The 19,383-nt window shown below is 45.7% G+C and overlaps 1 protein-coding gene across 3 annotated transcripts in view; it reads right to left on the bottom strand.

Annotated features, from left to right (window-relative positions):
• Positions 1-4,499: 4,499 nt before the first annotated feature.
• RBM5 (RNA binding motif protein 5) overlaps positions 4,500-19,383 on the bottom strand; it is a 26,983-nt gene continuing 12,099 nt past the window's right edge. The window contains exons 7-25 of one of the 3 annotated variants that reach the window (XM_069475732.1): positions 18,307-18,390; positions 16,828-16,888; positions 15,717-15,782; positions 15,294-15,454; positions 14,758-14,855; positions 14,067-14,154; positions 13,875-13,952; positions 13,719-13,791; positions 13,019-13,104; positions 12,538-12,622; positions 12,236-12,327; positions 9,617-9,778; positions 9,074-9,223; positions 8,920-8,991; positions 8,101-8,280; positions 7,724-7,798; positions 6,535-6,632; positions 6,325-6,454; positions 4,500-5,181 (exon numbers count right to left, since the gene is read on the bottom strand). In XM_069475732.1, the coding sequence (XP_069331833.1) occupies positions 5,056-5,181; positions 6,325-6,454; positions 6,535-6,632; positions 7,724-7,798; positions 8,101-8,280; positions 8,920-8,991; positions 9,074-9,223; positions 9,617-9,778; positions 12,236-12,327; positions 12,538-12,622; positions 13,019-13,104; positions 13,719-13,791; positions 13,875-13,952; positions 14,067-14,154; positions 14,758-14,855; positions 15,294-15,454; positions 15,717-15,782; positions 16,828-16,888; positions 18,307-18,390 (1,965 nt within the window). In that variant the 3' untranslated portion in view covers positions 4,500-5,055. The remainder of the gene's footprint in view (positions 5,182-6,324; positions 6,455-6,534; positions 6,633-7,723; positions 7,799-8,100; positions 8,281-8,919; positions 8,992-9,073; positions 9,224-9,616; positions 9,779-12,235; positions 12,328-12,537; positions 12,623-13,018; positions 13,105-13,718; positions 13,792-13,874; positions 13,953-14,066; positions 14,155-14,757; positions 14,856-15,293; positions 15,455-15,716; positions 15,783-16,827; positions 16,889-18,306; positions 18,391-19,383) is intronic. The other 2 variants (XM_069475733.1, XM_069475731.1) reach the window with 2 other exon arrangements.

Below are 19,383 nucleotides of genomic sequence, written 5' to 3'. Positions count from 1 at the left end.
CCTCAGTCTCCCCTTCCCGCCTCCAGCTCTGCCTTTCAACCCTAGAGCTGAGCAGTGGCCGGCATATTTGGACCTGTTCAGTGAGCGCAGGAGCCTGTTCTGGGTGGAAACCCCCAAGATCCACCCACCTGGAAAGGGGGAGCTTTGGAGTGACTGAGTGTGTGCACAAGGGTGTGCCTGCTGGGTGGTGGCTTGTGCTCTGCCATGCTGTGGCCCTGGGGGCTCCCTCTCTCTCTCGTCAGCTTCCAGCCAGCTGCCAGACCAGGTTTCCTTCCTTGGAGGTAGCAAGAGCATCTGATTCCTGCTCCCTTGGGCAGGAGCCAGGCGGCACTTGCACGCAGGGGTGAGTTTTCATGACTGTGCCTGGCCAGTGTGTGCCTGCCTATGTGCCAGGGGCTGAGGAGAGGTAAGCACGAGCGTGCACGCTCCATGCACTGGGGAGGAGGGGATGCATGCAGTGCCCCTGCACACGTCGAGGGTGCTGGGGAAACACACATGCTGCCTGCTGTGGCTGGATGACTATCAAGACCAGCCTGTGCCTGCATGTGCATGCGCACATACTGCACCCTTGTGATTATGGAAGGCAGCCCCTCCACTCACCCAAGTGGCGGGGGAGGAAGAGGAAGGGGAGGAAGCCCCAGCCCTGGTGCCTCTCAGGATTTTAGCTCAGCCCTGCCTTGCTCCGGGCCCTGTGGATCCACTGGGCATCCTTATGCAGTGGGCTGTGCTGGGCCTGGGGTTCGTAGGCTGAATGCAACCCCGCAGGGCCAGCTGAAGAGGGCTCCTACACCTGCGCCTGCCCCACCTCCAGGCCTGAGGCAGGGGATGGTGGGAAGGCTTAATTGCATCCATGAATCATTCTCAAATAGCTCCTGTCCAGCCAGACTCAGGGGATGGTGATGCCTGCCTGGGTCCCAGGGGCTCCCAGGGCCTCTGTTGCACAGAAAAGCAGCAGGGGTCTTGGCCAGGCCTCCTGGCTTCTCCTCTCTTGCCCACTTGACTCAGTCTCCCACATCAGCATGCAGAATTCATCCCAAGTAGCTCAGCTTTCCTATCTCCGCAGCCATGGTGGAATCGATTCCCCCAGACCCCTCTGCCCCATGTTATCCTGCTCCCTCGGCCTCCTCTCACCCCTTGTGGCCACTGCAGACTTCTCCAGCTCCTCTTCCAGGCATCCTCTAGGCCTTGCTCTTTGTCTCCAATTGTTTTTTTTCCTGCCTCTCCTGGTCTGTCTTCTCTGTCTCCCCAGGGCATTCGGGCACATCCCAAGGCCCAACTCACTCTAGGGCTGGAGTGCACTGTGTTGGAGCCTGACCTTGTGCCTGCAGCTAGGGACTCAGCTCTACCAAATCCCATGGGCAGCATTCACCAGCAGCAGCCCAGCCTGGTAACTCCAGCAACTGCTTTGAGCCTCAGTTTCCTCTTTGATGATGAAAGTGGTGTTTGGACTAAGCAGGCTGGAAGGGCCCTGCCCTGGCCTGTGCCTCCTGCTGTAAAGTTCTTTCTGGCTAGGTGTGGCCCACTCCTGATAGGGTTCTGACCTTAACCCACATTCATGGATCCACTCCCTTCCTGCCATCTTTTGGGAGGTTGGGGTGAGGGATTACAGGCATCCGCTGATTCCATCTGAGAGTGCTGAACAAGCCTGCCTGCAACTTCCCCTGGGCTGTAGAGATAGAAGCCGTACGTCTGATGTGGGCACTATCAAGAGAGTATGTCTGTGAGTCAGTCACACGATGGGTAGAGCATGAGAGGCAGAAATGCATTTCATCGATCACAGAAATTATTTACCTGGGTCAGAAAGAATTGCTGAGACTGAAGCAATTATTGTGTACAGGGTCAGGAGCCCTTGCCCCACAGCTGGGTGCAGTGGGGGCAACTTTCCCTTCTAGCCAGCTAATGAGAGTCTCTGGGGGTAGGAGACCTTCAGGAACTTGCAGGGCCGGCAGACTTGGCACCTGCCTGGCTCCACACAGTTTCAAGGCCCATGTTCTAACCAGGTCTCCCTAAATCTCAGAGACCTGGGAAGAGGTCCTGGGAACCTCCACTACTTCAGGACTTTGTGGGACATCTTCCCACTACCGCCACCTAAACCAACCTGGCCAGAAAGATGATGGAGTGCTGCCACCTGGTGGCCACAGGCAGCACAGTACTCTCCTCCAGGGTCCTGTCGGGCAATCTCCCCCCACACCCCATCTGTCCCTGAGGGTATTCGTCCCTCCGGAATCAGGCTGGGCTCCCGGCGCCCTTGAGACCCCCAGCCAGACTGTGCATGCCTGGGGAGCTTAGCTCAGGCCTGGCTGCTCATCTGGGCTCTGGAAACTTGTTTGATGCATGGCCATGACAGCTGCTCCTGGACGGCCCTCAAAGCCCTGCACATTGTAGCAGCTGTCCCGGCCAAGGGCAGTCTGGACTTGGGAACCCTGGAGTCTCCTTCTGGTTCATCAAGAGTCCCTCCCAAATTTGGGATTTGGGTTTCCCTGTTTGGGAAGTTTGCACTGACCGTGCGGCACCCCAACATCAGCATGGCTAGGAGGAACGGTGGCCCTATGGGCAGGGCAGAACACTCATCCCTGGGCTTGGGGTTGGAGCAGACCCTAATGGGCCAATGAGGGGATACTTCGAACTGTGGGTTTTCAGCACCAGTAGGATTCCCCAAATAGGGTCTTGCAGGAGACCTGAGCCCAAGGTACACATACAGCCTGTCAAACTTCAAGATCTAGGGCCATCAGTTTAGATGTAGGGTGAGGGCTGCAGCCACCTGGCTAGGTATGCTGGTAGCAGGTGTGGCTATGGAGGAGCAGGCTGGAAGCAGGAGAGGGAGCCTCCATCTTCTCTGTGGGGCTAGCTCAGGCCCTTGTGTTTAGGAAAGTTCATGTGGGTGTTGACACATGCTGGGGCTCAGAGCAGTCATCATGGGAGCAGCCTTGAGCAACTTAGAGACGTGTGGTGGATTCAAGTGCCCTTCCTGGTGTGGGGAGGTCAATCTGAGGCTCAAGATGGCTGATACAGGGATGGCTTTCCTGTCAGTGCTTGGCTGTAGCTCCCCTAGGGAAGATGCTTCCACCCAGCCTTTGATGAGCTGAATGCATATAATTAAGACCTTCCCAGATCCCATTATGTGCGTGCTCACCTGGAAGAGACATCCAGGCTGACTGTCAGATGCATCTAATTAGGATACTTGTGACTGCTGCTCAGGTGCAAGGAGCACCAACATCTCCCATGCTGTTGAGGGCCCTGGTCTCTCCCCAGGGATACCAACCTCAGTAGACCCGGGTAAATCTGTGAGACACATTCCCCATCCCAGCTCTGGGAACTCAGGCCCTCACTTGCAAGGTTCCCAAGCCTTACTTTGCAGAAACCCAGGTGTGCGGCTTCCGCATTTGCTTCCACCTCACCCTAGCAAAGCTGTGATTGGGCTCAACTTCTCCAAGGCACCACCTGGCCGGCTAGGGTGAGGACCTGTACCTTGAAAGCTTCCCCTTAGCCATTTTTTCCAATTCCAATTTTATTTTAAGGGCCAGGTCTGCATGAAAATAGGAAAATGTGACCATCCATAAAGACCATGTGGAGTCTGGCTTTAAGAACAGGTTGGCCAGATGGCAGTGTGAGCATCCCATGACCAGGTTCCAAGAGCAGCCTGAGACTTAGGTACACACTTCCTGTCCTTGTCAAGCATGGTTTTATTGGTCAAGTGATGTTCTCCACCCTGGTGCTGGAGACAAGGATGAAATGACACCATTCAGAACAGAAAACCCTGCAATGTCCCCAAGCACATCAGCAGCAGAGATAAGATAGAAGGTAAGTGGAGTGCTGCAGGGAGAGAGGCTCCTCAGTTCCTACATCCCAGCGAAGGGTGGACCAGGTACCATCTGTATAATGGCCAAAGGCAGGGAGCTTCTACCCTGCAGAGCAGTAACATTCCTTCTCCTGGCAAGGCTGGAATATAGTCTGTGAAAACTGGAGAAGCGTAAGTGCTCACACTCACTTTGGTCTTTAGAAACTGGACGGCCAGGTGCGGTGGCTCACCCCTGTAATCCCAGCACTCTGGGAGGCCGAGGTGGGAGGATCGCCTGAGCTCAGGAGTTCCAGACCAGCCAGAGCAAGAGCGAGACCCCCTCTCTACTAAAAATAGAAAAATGAGTCGGGCACAGTGGCTCATGCCTGTAGTCCCAGCTACTCAGGAGGCTGAGGCAGGAGGATCTCTTGAGCCCAGGAGTTTGAAGTTGCAGTGAGCTATTATGATGCCACTGCCACTGCAATCCACCAGGGGCAAGAGAGCAAGACGCTCTCTCAAAAAAGGAAAAAAAAAAAAAAAAAAAAAAAAAAGAAACTGGAAAAGCTCACTTGGGTTAAGGCTGAGCTTCCGTGAAGAGTTTTAAAGCATGCTGAATTCTGGAACTTCAAAATTTGAACACAATGACAGGGGCAAAGAAATAGCTTAAAATATTACTTGTAAGTAACTTTTTAAAAACAAAACTGATTTCATTACCAGGCTTGACTGACTTAGGCATGCTTTATCTACCCACTCACCCAAGAATAAAGAGACACGGGACACATTTTTCAAGGTATTTCTTTTGTAAAGAAGCCAGATTTGGCAACTAGACTGAAAATCTTCCAAAATTCTGTACAAATGTGTAATATACAAATATACACAAGGCTTTTGCCAAGAAAAGACATCACTAGGACAAATGACAGAGGTGGCTTTGGTGTCACATACCACCTAGGCCATCTCAACGCCTCCCAGAATGTGAGGAGCTGATGGACCACAACATAGGCTACACATGTAAAACACTACATTACACTATGTACACCGAAGTATAAAAACCCACTGTTCTCTCTGGTCTGTTCACAAGCCCTCTGGTGGGAAGGAAGGCCACTCACCAGATAACCCCCCTTAGGGGAACTCCTTTAAGGTGGGAGGGAGAACCCTGCAGAATGAAGTGGTTCACCCTCAGAACTATTAACAGCACAAGGCATGCCCTTAAAGAGACAGGCGTTAAGAGTAAATTCAGGAGATGGACCATTTCTTGCGCTCCTTGTCATCTCTCTGTCTCACTCCATCTCAGTGAACCGGGCAAACATGGCTTTTCGGACAGCATCTTTGTAGGAATCAGCACCTGACAACCCGTATGCGCTGCCTTTGGCTCCTAGGCCAGCTCCTTTTAGCCGGACTTGAGCCTGGGGGAACACAAAGACTGTCAGCAGCTGGCAGGTAAGGTACAGATTGCCCCCACCTCTCACCAAGCCCACTCTTTATCAAGCAGGACCACTCACCAGGAGACACAAGAGAGGAAAAGTTTTATATGAAGACAAGGATTTCTTTTTCTTTTTTTTTAGACAGTCTCGATCTGTTGCCCGGGCTAGAGTGCCATGGCATCAGCCTAGCTCACAGCAACCTCAAACTCCTGGGCTTAAGCAATCTTTCTTCCTCAGCCTCCCAAGTAGCTGGGACTACAGGCATGTGCCACCATGCCAGGCTAATTTTTTTCTATATATATTTTTAGCTGTCCAGATCATTTCTTTCTATTTTTAGTAGAGACGAGGTCTCGCTCTTGCTCAGGCTGGTCTCGAACCCCTGACCTCGAGCGATCCTCCCGCCTCGGCCTCCCAGAGTGCTAGGATTACAGGCGTGAGCCACCGTGCCCGGCCAAGACAATGATTCCTATGCTGGAGACTTGCAGCAGGTTTGAGGACTGAAGAAATAAAATGGGCTAAGGAATACAGGCAGATGAAGCCGTATCCCTGTTCCCCTCAATGCCTGCTCAGCAAACATCCATGCCTAGTAAGGGCCCCAAAGCACTCCAAATCATAGGCACAGATCACAGCAGGACAGCCTGATGTCAGCAGAACTCACACGCACAGGACAAATATTATCTGTAAGCGTCCGACCCAAGCTGTGCTGCCAGGACAGAGTGGGGCAATCAATGGTGGAGCTCTGGCCTAGAAAGCCAGTGGGTAGAGGCCTTTGATCCTGGGATTATATCTCTACCTGAGATCTCACCAATTTAGGGGTTTCTCACAAAAATCCTACTAAATTGTAATTTCAAAAAATACATAACCAAAATCACTCAGAAAGAAATTAAATCAAGAACCCATACCCGTTCCTTCCAACTGACATCTTAAAAGGAGGGTGAAAGTAAGGGAGGGCTGCTGGGAACAAGCATCTCACTCAGTGGTGACGGTAGCCCCTGGCTAAGGACACTGCCCCTCTGTGGTAAAGCTGCTCCTGAGTCCCAGACCCTCTGGGTGCTTTTATCTCATCGAATCTCTGTAGCAAGCCTGTAAGCCTGGTGTCCACTGTAGCCTGGCCCTATTGCTTACCTCAATGGGAGCTGTGATACCCTGACACTTTCTTCCCAAACCAGAGCCTTCCCGCCAGCCCATGGCCTGCAGCATCTTGTTGCCGATGTTACTGTGGTCAATGCCATCTTTGGTGGGCTGCTCATAATTCCTGCCAGTGGCAAACACACAGTTACTTAATAAACAGCCAGAGCCCCGGCTAACGAACTGGAAAACGTGGATATCACATACACAGTGCCAGCATCGAACTGCTTCTTGCGCTTGGGCTCTGGAGGTTCTGGAATACCATACTTCTCCCGTCTTTCTGCAGCTCTATCTCTGTATTTCATCTATGTGGGAGAAAAAAACAGTGCTAGAAATATTCAGACTTCAATCTGTAACAGTCTAATGCACCTATTCTTCAAAACTATCGCCTCAAGTATTTTTTAATCTGGAGCTTGATTTTTTGGACTGGTCTGAAATACCAAATTCCCATTTTTCTCCCTCACCACACTGAAGTCATACCTAAAATGTCAAGTTTGTAGAGATGAATTCTGTATGGAACCAGGGGCAGAACTATGTCTCCAACAAGCAGTTTTATTTAATTAGCCACCACTTGTCAAGCTCTTCAACTAGCCTGCTGGGCCGTGAGTATAGCCTGCCAAGGTCCAAAAGGAAGAGGAAGGCAGAGTTGCCCATTTGCACTCAGCATTTGGTCAGGCCCACCTCAGGGACAGAGAGCATCGTGGAGGCCTCCAGAGACCTACTCTGCAATCCCTGGGGAACTGGAACCATAAACAGTGAGGGAAAAAACAGAAAGCAAAAGCCTCAACTACAGATACTGCTGAATTATCTCAGGGTGGGAGTTTTCTAACCCACTGGTTCACGTCTTACCCACAGGCCTCTACTTGCATTTAAAACTCTGACTGCCTGGCCCCCAGCCTGCCTCAGCCACCATCGGCACCAACTGCTTCCCCATGACTGGTGTCATAGGCTTCTCCTGCCTCTGCCCCCAGATCTGCTCACCACGCCCTGCCCACTCCTTCCTTCCGTATCACCTGTAATCACCTCATACCCTGCTGTCCCCTTGGCCTAATTTGAAGCTTCCCTCATTGCCCATGAAGGTTTCCCTGGCCAGGCCAAACAAGAGCATTCTTTCAACAAAATCCAGCATAGTTCACCAGCGAGCATCTGGCATTCAGGACCTGTGTGAGCAGTGTTGAGGTTGTGCTTCTGTCTTGTGTACCCTTGTGATGAAGGGACAGCATAAGGCTCACAAGCAAATATACCCTGGGTCTAGTATGAGTTATAATGGTCGGGTGACAAGTGTGACAAATCCTTCTACCCTGCCCCTGGGCTGGGGTAAAAGCTACACATAAAAGCTAAAGCTGAAGAGACATCCCAATATATTCTCTCTAGTGGCACATTGTTTCCCATTCACCTCTCTCTCCCTTAGCTCCAAGGCTTCCAGCTCCTGCTCGCTCAGCCTGGATCGTCGGTAGATGTCCATGTTTTGCTATACAAAAGATTTTATAGACACAGTAAGAATTCAGACCATCCTAATTTGAAATGTCATAACATTAGCAACATCTATTGTATTCTGAGAGTCAAAGCCCAACCGCACACAACTGCAGAAAAACCAGAGCCCTGTGCGTGTGGAGGTGCCACGCTCCTCTCCACTCTATTATCTGAAAGAGCTTTCTGCAAGGCAATCATTCAACAGCAGGTATTTACTGAACCTTCACCACAGTGAGGGCACTCACATCATCTCATCACCTCCCCCTCCCAAGCTAGATCAGCTCAGAGAAGCATGGCCACCTTGTGCAGGTCCGAGAGCTGCTGGTGCCTGACCAGGGCATCTTTGTTTGGGAACTGGCGCCGGCAGAGCAGGCAGGCCATCTTCTTCCAGTCAGCCAGCTTCTCTTCCTCACTCTCAAGTCGCTCCACCAGCTCCTCCTCATTGTCACTGTCACCACTGTAAGCAGCAACCAGGCCCCTCTGGGGACAAAAGGAGGGCAGTCATTGGAAATGTTCAACAGGAAGATAGTGATGGCTACATACCTGGATAAAGTACTGCCTAATCCAAAATGTCAGAGATCCCCAATACTCATGCCGTACTTTAGTACTGAATCACATTTCATCAACTATACAGAGCAGTCATGTCCTTGAGTGCTGAGCCTGACCAGCCTCCTGGTACCAGCCTTCTTGGGGCCCCATAAATGGGTTCCTGAGTGACTGTTTTCAAACCACCAAACATGTACAGTAATCCCAAATACGACAGAAGAGAGTAATGGCCCATATGGACCAGTATCTATCAAGTAAAATGAGCTTTTTTCTTGTCTTTATCTTCTCTTTCCAGACCACTAAAACTCAGACTATTATTCACAGATGCAATGAAACTCAATTAATTGAGCTTAGGAATTTGGGCTTCATTCATTACTCCATTTCACCTGCTTTCTCACACAGAAAACAAAGCTCTGAACGTGGATTCTATGTGCAGAAATTGTTCCAAATTCCCACCGACAGTGACCACATCCAGTTTTAAGTAGGAATTACATTAGCCAAGTTGCAGGTGAGATTCAAAGTGAGACACAAGCCACAGATATGGTCTTTAAAACACTGGTAGTACTTCCTTACTTTGAGGGGATTCTCCTCGTCTCCATTTCGCACCAATTCTGGGATGAGCTGCTGCCTTTCAGCTAAGGCTCCCTGGAAACAGAGAAAAAGCCATAAGCCTCAGGTTTTATGTAAGCTCCCACCATGAAGTATTCGCCATTCCTGCTACTATTACCTTCTTCTCAAAGAGCGCAAAGCCAGCATCTGCTGCAGCAGATTCTCTCCTTTCTTCTTCCCTCAAGGAACTGACAGGTTGAAAGCTATTTTTAAAATTTTCCTTCTGCTTATTCAAACTCTTAGCCCAGCGTTCCATGTCTTTGGCGATCTAATATCAAACACCACCACCAAAAAACATTTAGTCCCCTGTGCCATGACAATGAGCCATTAAGGATCTCAACCACATTCTTTGTAACAAAACCCCTTTACTCTTACCTATAGATATTTCTATGAGATGCTATCACATACAACCAAACCCATTCATGAATACTGCCTGAAGGTCTCTGAGACTTCCAGAATTCTTTTTTCTAAGTATACAGGCAAACTAACAGACGATATATGGTAACAGTAAGAAATTGCAAAATGCTCTAAGAGCTTAATGTAAATGAAATGTATAGCCCAGTTTTTAAGAATCCAAATAAAGCTGACATAAATGCTACAACTCCAAAACTAAGATTTAAAGCCAATATCCCAAAGAGAGAAATATGGGTCATATTCTTACCTGCTGGGCTGTTTTGCTTTTGGGTTTCTCCTTCTTCTCCTTTCCCTCTTTTGCAGGAGGCAGGCCCGTCTGCTGGTGGGAGCTAGACTCTGCAGCCGGCACATAGGTCTCTTTCTCCCCATCCCAGTAAAGGTACTGCTGAGTTAAGGAATTATAGTAATACTAGAAGGAAAAAAATACAATGAATGTAGACTTTCTGCTATGTCAAACAAAAAAAGAAACATTTTGTTGAAAAAGCAAGTTGAAAGTTTTTTTGGTCAAAAAAATAAAAAAACATATATATATAAAATACACTGTGGACTAGTATTATTTCCTGCCCGGAAAGGACCCTTTGTACACCTTGATAGAGGCAAGGATGATGAACCAGATAGCAAAGGTGTCAAACTTCTAGGGTAAAAGTAGAATATGGTTTCTTCTCAAGAGTCTAGTTCCCATTAATTTAATCTCTCCGCTTACCTATAGGGTACCCAAAGAACAATATGTCTCGCTCCTTTTCATAGACCGTTTACACAAACCAGGTAGCCAGAACAGCTGGATGTGTCATGGAGATCACACATCCTCCATGACAAACCATTAACAGCTCATCATTGGGCTCATCCAGGTAGAACTCTTTGCACAACCAGACAACCAAACATAGGGTGTAAACACTAGCTCGGGAGCCTGGAAATAAGTGTTGGTGAAGGCAGCTGAGCTCAACAGGAAGTGCAACAGGAAAGGTGTCACCTGTCTTCTCTTCTTCCTTATTCCCCAGCCACTCACTCTACCTGCTCAACGGAGACCAGGAGACTGTTATCTCTCTTCTGGGGAAGGTAGGGTGGGTAACAGACACAGAAGTTACAACTTCTATGGTCACCAAGGAGAACTGACAGGGAAATAGCCAAACTTCACAAATGAGAGAAGTGGAAGAACTATGCAGAGGCTCAGCCTGCTCAGGCAGGTTGCACATGGCTTCACACTTCACTCTCCTAGAAGCCACAAGCTATTAATGCTAAGTTCCTGTTAAAAGTACTTATTTTACTATTCTATATATACAGCTCATGCTCATAGCTATTTATTTATGGAGTGCTAAAATTGCTTTTCCTTTTTAAAAGTTATATACACTACCAAAAATAAAACACCACTCCAAAGATCTGCTAAATTCTATCCTCAAGAATATATAGGGGCCAGGCGCGGTGGCTCACGCCTCTAATTCTAGCACTCTGGGAGGCCGAGGCGGGTGGATCGTTTGAGCTCAGGAGTTCGAGACCAGCCTGAGCAAGAGCGAGACCCCGTCTCTATCAAAAATAGAAAGAAATTAGCCGGACAATTAAAAATATATATAGAAAAAATCAGCCAGGCATGGTGGCGCATGCCTGTAGTCCCAGCTACTCGGGAGGCTGAGGCAGGAGGATAGCTTAAGTCCAGGAGTTTGAGGTTGCTGTGAGCTAGGCTGATGCCACGGCACTCTAGCCTGGGCAACAGAGTGAGACTCTGTCTCAAAAAAAAAAAAAAAGAAAAGACTATATAGGGATGCTAAGATGCTGAGCACAAAACGTCATATATTGTCTGATTCCATTATATGAAATGTCAAGAGCAGGCAAATCCAAAGAGACAGAAAACAGAGTAGTCGTTACTAAGGGGGAGGACAGAATGGGGATCGACCGCTTAACAGGTGCAAGGTTTCTTCTTGGGGTGATAAAAATGTCCTGACATTAGGCAGTGGTGACAGTTACATAATACTGTGAATATACTAAAAACCACGGAATTATACGCTAATCACTATAAATGGTTAAAATAGAGAATTTTATAGGGAGAAAACTAAAATTCTACAATTTAACACTTCTACTTAGGTCTGTACATAAATTTTAACTTGACCAAATCATCTATGGTAATAGAAATCAGAATACTGGTTACTAAAGGGGGAGGGTACTAACAGGCAAGGTACACGAGGATCAGGATGGCTGGGAATGTTCTCTCTGAGTGGTGGTAAATATACGAATGTGTATACATGTAAACATTCAAAGAATTGCACATTTCAGTCTTTTTTTTTTTTTTTTTTGAGACAGAGTCTTGCTTTGTTGCCCGGGCTAGAGTGAGTGCCGTGGCATCAGCCTAGCTCACAGCAACCTCTAACTCCTGGGCTTAAGCGATCCTACTGCCTCAGCCTCCCAAGTAGCTGGGACTACAGGCATGAGCCACCATGACCGGCTAAGTTTTTTATATATATATATATATATATATATATATATATATTTATTTTAGTTGGCCAGATAATTTCTTTCTATTTTTAGTAGAGACGGGGTCTCGCTCTTGCTCAGGCTGGTCTCGAAATCCTGATCTCGAGCCATCCACCCGCCTCAGCCTCCCAGAGTGCTAGGATTACAGGCGTGAGCCACCGCGCCCAGCCCACATTTCAGTCTTGTGTTATTTCTCTGTATGTACATTATACCGCAAAACATTTTTTAACCTTAAAATTTAAATCCCAAAATAAAAATTACATCTTGGTGGCTTTTAAGAAGTTAAAACTAATCTGTTTCAAGTCCTCCTTTGTGGGAAATATTTCATTTTATGCCTCATAAGTGGACTAAGTGAAACTAAGATACTTCTAGTAAAATTGAGGAAGGGAAACATTGCATTTACTTGTGAGTTGGGGTCATAGTAGAGTCCTGTTGTCGGATCATAGTAATATCCTGAAGATTCATCATACTGGTAAGTGGACGTGTCAGGTACTGCTGCAAAAACAAAATCCAGCATATAGTCATTCCAGTGAGAAACTGGCTTCACTTTACAAATTCTAAAGCAGTGAGATATAGCTGGCCTAAATGTTCTTCCTTTCACATCCCCAAGTGTCCCTCTGACACCCACAAAGGGAGAAGAACTCTTATTAATCAAAAACAACTAGGACCTTCCAACTGTCAATAGCCCCATGCGGTTTGGCTTACCATATTTGGTACCAGGAACTACACCAGTGGGGGAAGCAGCTGGGGCCTGTGTACTTGTGCTAGTGCTAGGCTGTGCTTCCTCGGTCTGGAAAGAACAGCAGCTTCAATATAATTTCAACTGTAAAGCCTTTTAAGAGAACTAAATCACTGCAATCATCCAGGAAGAAGGGTTCCCCTGATAGACACACTGCAGCAATGAGGCAATCCTTCAGCAAAACATGCTGACAACTTTCTTTCTAAAGGTCAAGTTGAAGCATGCAGAAAGTATAAATATAGCCTGTTTGGAATTTTATATTTAAAATATATGCACATACAATAATAAAATCATTAGCTTATCTAATACTATAAGACACAGAGAGAAATAAGGTTGGACTGTACATTACTCAATCCTGGCACATACAGCAGGAAAGGAAAATACTTGTACAACAAAACAAAGTTTCCCCAACAGCCACCAATTCTATATTTAAGACAAGAGGATTACCGGAGAGCCAGGTGGATTGGAGGTTTGGTTATATAGCTGGGGACTCTGGGACACTACAGCCGCTGAGGTGGTGGTCACCGCTGTGCCTGATGATAAATATAGGGGTTAGGAAGAGACAAAGCACTGAACTCTGAGCCAAACATCTTTATCTGTAATGCCAATCTAGCCTTCTGTCCTTGGGTATGTCAGTTCTTCATAACCTAATTTCCAGTAAGTACCCTGGAATCTATCACATTTTCATTTTCTTAGAATCCTTCTAGAATGTGACATACAAAGTTAAGGATGTTGTACAATGGCTAGAAAAGGAAAAGAACAAATCCATACCTGCTGTGGGGTTGAGAAAAGATTTATCTATAAGGCTTTAATAATTTTCTGCAACAAAAACTAAAGCACACCCTAGGGCCACATAACCTGTCTGTTCACCTGAACTTATGTGAGCACCACAACTTCTAACAACTCAGAGAGGAGAAATACAGACTTGAATTTCAAGAATAAAACTTGGTCTCTGAGAGGTTCTATTAGTTCTTGGTGTATATGAACAACCCTAATCTTCCCCAGAACCTTAGGTACATGGTGACAACCCTGAATATGACCCTGCATTGTTGCAGGGAAATGGACTTGTAGCTTTAAGTCTAGTTAGAAATATTTCATCAACTGTAGGTGTTTGAACTGAAGGTAAAAGGGAGGTGATGTTTACTACCTGATGCAGATGATGCATCAGATTCCAATCCTCCAGCTTGTTGCTGATAAAACTGCTGGTAATCCTGTGAGTACTGAAGAAAAGTCCACCATTAAAGCTGCTATCCTTGGACACACTCTGGAGACAACAAGTTGGATGCTGGTCAAATCTACCTACCTGAGGGTACTGGGCATAGCCATCTTGGCCTGGTTGCAGGTAACTGTAGTCAACACTGCCTCCTTCGCCACTTTGAGACTACAAAATGTCAAAAAGAATCAAAGACAAACTTAGTGGACATCAAGGAAAGAACCTATGAAGTATTTCCTAAAAGTGATCTTGTATTGCAAGTACCACAGGGAAGGTCACTACCTGGGTGGATGACCACTGAGCAGCAGCAATGGCTGTACTGGCCACAGAGAAGGCGCTGACCCGGTTTCCATCTGGGAGGACCAAGTCTCTGAAAGCACAAAGACCCAATCATGTGATTTTATCTCTGTATGCCCCCCCCCAATGCCAAGGAAACAGTGATTCATTCCAGCCTTTGTCAGTTCTTAACTATCAGCAATGCCACATTTCACAGAGGGAGAGGTTTTTATAGGCAAATTCATCAGTGGACAAGTATCCTCGTGGTATCACTGTTCTACTTTGTAACCTGCCATCTAATAAGGCATCTTTTGGGTGACTAATGATACTAGAAAAGGGAAATTTACAGTGCTAGACTGAAGAACTACATACATGAAGCTATACGCATGGAAAGGGAAGGAAAGGATTATTTTTGCATGGGTTTGTACTATACTACTGCAGTTTGCAAAGCACATGTTCTCAACCCATCTGCCATGCTTGCCTTTCTCATGCTCTGAAACCATTTTAGGCAACCTTCATCAACTGGTTATAGAGAACAGGAGGGAATAAGTTCTAAAAGACAAATATCTCCCTCTTGGCCTTGGCAACCAGGAAGGATAGTCTCAGTGTGGAGGGCATGGGCTTGGGACGGAGCAAAGCATCTCTGGACAAATATACAGATGCAGCAGTGTGAAACAAGGAAAACAAAACCACTCACTTTCTGGCACTTTTTGCAAAATCAACTCCAATAGTTTTGCCATCAATTTTCAAAGGAGGATGGAGACTCTGTAATATTTGAAGCAACTGAGAGGCATCCTGAAGAATGTGAAGAAAAACAATTTTGTCATGTAATTAAAAATCTCTCCCTGCCACCTAGATGATTCACAGAAATAGAGCTTCCTATTTAAAAAGAAAAAGGAAAAAAAACAACAGGAGAAAAGAAATACCTTTCTTTTCTGCAGGAGGTGAAGGTATATAGTATCATTAAAAGAACAAATGCTAAATCAATCAAACAAAGTACGAAACCCTAAACTGTGGCTCAAACTTTAGTTCTGCCAGTTCTCTATAGGTATACACATTAGTTTTACTACTTATGGAAGTAATGAGTCCTATAAGTTAGCAGTGCAAAAGCTCATTATGTAGCCTTGAACCCTGGGCTTCAGAAGCCTCATACATAGTATCAAAACTGGATGAACCACACTTGCCTCTTAAAGCTGCTTCTTTTAAAAAGGAAAGATTAGATAAGAACCTTACCATTGCCGAAGACAGCTGCACAAATGCGAAGCCTCTGTTCTGCTGGGTCTGTTTGTCTTTTATGAGACGAATGTTATTGACAGCTAAGGACGCATAGGGCGACAGTGCTGTCATGATGGAATCCACCACAGTGTGTGGAGCTATGTTCCGAAGAATGATCGCTGGGAATAAATGAGACAAATGACATATACATGCATTCCCACCACCAATGCTTTTCAAGACAGGTTCAAGCACAAACAAACAAATCCGTTTTGGGAGGTTCCTAGTGTATTTTTCATCCCGACATGGAGAAGACTCTAAAAACCAATCTTTTAAGGGACAACCTGAAACTGCTACTGCTCCTCAAACAAGGGTAAGAGAACAGAAATTTCCAACCGAGGTCAACTTTTAACACAAAGGCTAAAAGATCACATGTGAACTTACTATCACAGTAGTAATCCACAGACTGAACTGACTCTGTGGTTCCAGGGGGCACTTCCTGTTCAGAGTCTAGAAGAAGGGAAAGAGATTAAATTGAAGACAAACACAAACAACCAATTAAAGAAATACATTAAAAGTGAGATAAGGTCTCACTCCGTTGCCCAGGCTGGAGTGCAGTGGCCTGACCACAGCTCACTATAATCTCGAACTCCTAGGCTCAAGTGATCCCTCTGACTCAGCCTCCTAAGTAGCTGGGACTACAGGCATGTGCTGCCAATGCCTAGCAAATTTAAAAAAAAAAAAAAAAATTTTTTTTTTTTTTTTTGGTAGAGACCAGGCATGGTAGCGCATGCTTATAATCCCAGCACTTTGGGAGGCCAAGGCAGGAGGATCACTCTGAAAAAAAAATAAAAATAAAAATAAAAAAATGAGCTACACGTGGTGGCGTGTGCCTGTAGCCCTAGCTACTCAAGATGCCGAGGCAGAAGGATCACTTCCGCCCAGGAGTTGGAGGTTGCAGTGGGCTACGATGATGCCACTGCACTCTAGCCTGGGTGACATGAGAGTCTATCTCAAAAAAAAAAAGAAAAGAAAAGAAAAGAAAAAGAATAAATATGTATTTTTAAGAGATGGGGGTCTCACTATGTTGTCCAGGTTGGTCTTGAACTCCCGGCCTCAGGCAATCCTCTTGCCTTGGCCTTCCAAAGTGCTGGGATTACAGGCGTGAGCCACAACTGGCCTTAAGCACATGTGGCAGTCATTTTTTTCTTTTTTAAGCATATGTAGTTATAGTAAAAGTTCATTAATTTTGATATGGTTAATGTAGAATGTAAAAATTGGGCCAGAGCAGGACTGACATTACCCTGCACTAAAGAAAAGCAGATACAAAATGCAAACTGGGTGAACAGACTTAATTTTAGAAAATGAAGGAACTTTCTGTGCTCTCACAATCATCAGCAGCATCCATCTAGCCTAAAGAAAAAGGTTTAAAGAAAATATACAAGTTATTTGTTTAAATGATCTAAAATCCACGCTTTTCCTCAGGTTCACAGACAATAATAACCCCATCAGTCAGGTTTTAATGCATATTCCCAACAGCTGAATCCAGGCTTACCAAACTTGTCCGCTCCACATCGGAAGCATTTTAGTCTTTTCCTGAAATTGTTAAGGCAGCACTGAAAAAAAAAAGTTTTATCTGTAATTAGGCCAGCCTTTCTAGTAACAATGTGGTTAGAACAAGAGACCATGGGTAAATTTCAGTAACTAACATTAAAAAAAAAAAAAGCAGAAAATGATATAATGTATCCAAGACAAGGAGGCATAACCTAAAAATTAAAAATATTTCCTGGCCCCTCCCCTGGTCCCCTCTAAGGTAGCAGCGGGGGTGGGTAAAAAAAAAGAATCAGAATGTTATATTATGTAAATTCTTCCAAGAAAAACAAATCTTTTTTTTGTTTGTTTTTTGAGACAGAGTCTTGCTCTGTCATCCAGAGTAGGATGCAGTGACATCATCATAGCTCACTGCAACCTCAAACTCCTGGGTTCAAGAGATCCTCCTGCCTCAGCCTCTTGAGTAGTTGGGACTATAGGCTCACGCCACTGTGCTCGGTTAATTTTTCTATTTTTAGTGGAGATGGGATCTCACTCTTGTTCAGCCTGGTACTGAACTCCTGAGCTCAAATGATCCTCCTGCCTCGGCCTCCCAGGGTGCTAGGATTACAGGCTTGTGCCACCATGTCTGTCCTGGTTTTTAGTTTTAAAGCCCTTTTCAAAGCACGATCACCCTCATTTTAAAAATCAGCTTTTTTTTTTTCGGAGAGAGTCTTGTTCTGTTGCCCTGGCTGGAGTGCAGTGGCATCGTCATAGCGTACTACAACCTCAAATTCCTGGGTTCAAGCAATCCTCCTGCCTCAGCCTCCCAGAGTGCCATGATTATAGGCATGAGCCACTGTGCCCAGCCCAAATCTTATATTTTAAAGTAGAATTCATTTTTATTAAGTTGGGGAAAGGGTTCAGTTCACTCCATTCTATAGAAAGCCACTGGTAAAGTTCTTTCTTATATTAAGAGAGTACTATATGGACCACTCTGCATATACAAATACATTGTAAACTAAATACTGTCTACATCCTTACTGGACATGGCACACATACACAACAAAGAGTTTGAGCACTCTCAAAATACCAATGTTAACATCCAACTTCAAAATGGAGCATTAGTGACAGGAACATAATAAACCTTATAAAACTCTAGTAGGGTTCTCCAGGATTTTTGTTAATATAGTTAAGAGATAATCCCAAAAGTTGAACACTCTAGAAGTCAACAGACAATAAAGTAAAACATACCTAAAATCTTAATTGAAACACTGGGCTTATAAACCTGGATCTTACCATAACAAAATCTCTAGAGTTTTGAGGATTCTGTCCTATAATACCAGCAGAGGAGGACTTGAGTCACAAAGCACAAAAATATCTTATGATAAAAGCTGGTGGTCGTGTACTTACTAGTTTCTTTGTTTGGATAGTGAAATAAACAAACAGACAAACAGCAAAATCCTGAAGGAGATTTGTCTATTTGGGAAGAACATATGCTTACCTTGTTACATAGCCAATCTTCAAACTTAGGTCTGGGATTGCTGTAATGCATTGCAATGTGCTTTCCTTGAATCACCAACTTTTTCTGTAAAAAAAAGAATTAGTTAGTTATTCCCATTGTGAGGAACATGTGTCCATTTTCCCAGGGCAGAGCACACTTCGGAAAAATCAGTGCTCTGGAATTAAATGGACAACATACGGGGAGGACCAACCACCGCCACCTATACTCTGCCCATCCAATCCTTCAGATAGGCAGTAAGAGAATGGGATGCGGAGTAAAGGTAAACGGAGTCAGGGAGTGCTGAGAAAGCTGCCAAACACTAAACGCTGACATGCACCAGGCTGTGTCTCCAGCAGAGACAGAAGTCCTAACATTCAGCATTGACAGGCTGCCTGAGAATGACAGTCTATGTCAAAAAGCAGAAGACACAACTCTCCCAGTTCTGAGATTGTCTCCTACTTTACCCCTTGGCATGGTGTCCTTGGGCTTCGCTTCACTTTTTCCCCAGTCCCCATCTTTACGCAAAGTAAAGCCTTTATATTTCCCCTTCCCCCCCAAACTCCTGCTTCAGGATGTGTCCTTTGTGGGGGAAAAGGGAGGGGAACTCATTTTTAAAGGGAATCTGGTTACATTCTTTCTCAGGAAGGACTATACTGAATGCCACCAACTCTAAAACAGCTAAATGAGATTTTTTTCCTGCCAACTGCAACCATGTAATGTCCTAGGTGACAGATGTGTTTTTCACTGAAATGAATGGTACTCTCTTCAGGATGAGTAACCAGGAGGCCAATGAAGTTTCTTCAGGGGGGTAGGAAAAGTTTATAAATGCATATACAACCTCATCCTTCAAGTCAATCATGTGACCAAAAGAGACTTAACTTTTACACAGTCAAAACTCTGAGCTGAATCAGGCTAGCCAAGAATTACCTAGCACCTGCCCCAAAGAGCCTTCATTTAACAGGAGCATCTTTTCTTTTCCTTCTTTGTTGGGGGGTTGGGTGGGTGGGGTGGTCTGACAGATTTAAGTAGGAGGTTAGATATCCAGATTTTAAAAAGGAGTCTAACCCTTCTAAACAT

The sequence above is a fragment of the Eulemur rufifrons genome, chromosome 7, assembly GCF_041146395.1.
Source record: "Eulemur rufifrons isolate Redbay chromosome 7, OSU_ERuf_1, whole genome shotgun sequence".
Taxonomy (NCBI): Eukaryota; Metazoa; Chordata; class Mammalia; order Primates; family Lemuridae; genus Eulemur; species Eulemur rufifrons.
Note: the sequence above shows the minus strand (reverse complement) of the source record. Positions and strands in the feature narration are given on the sequence as shown.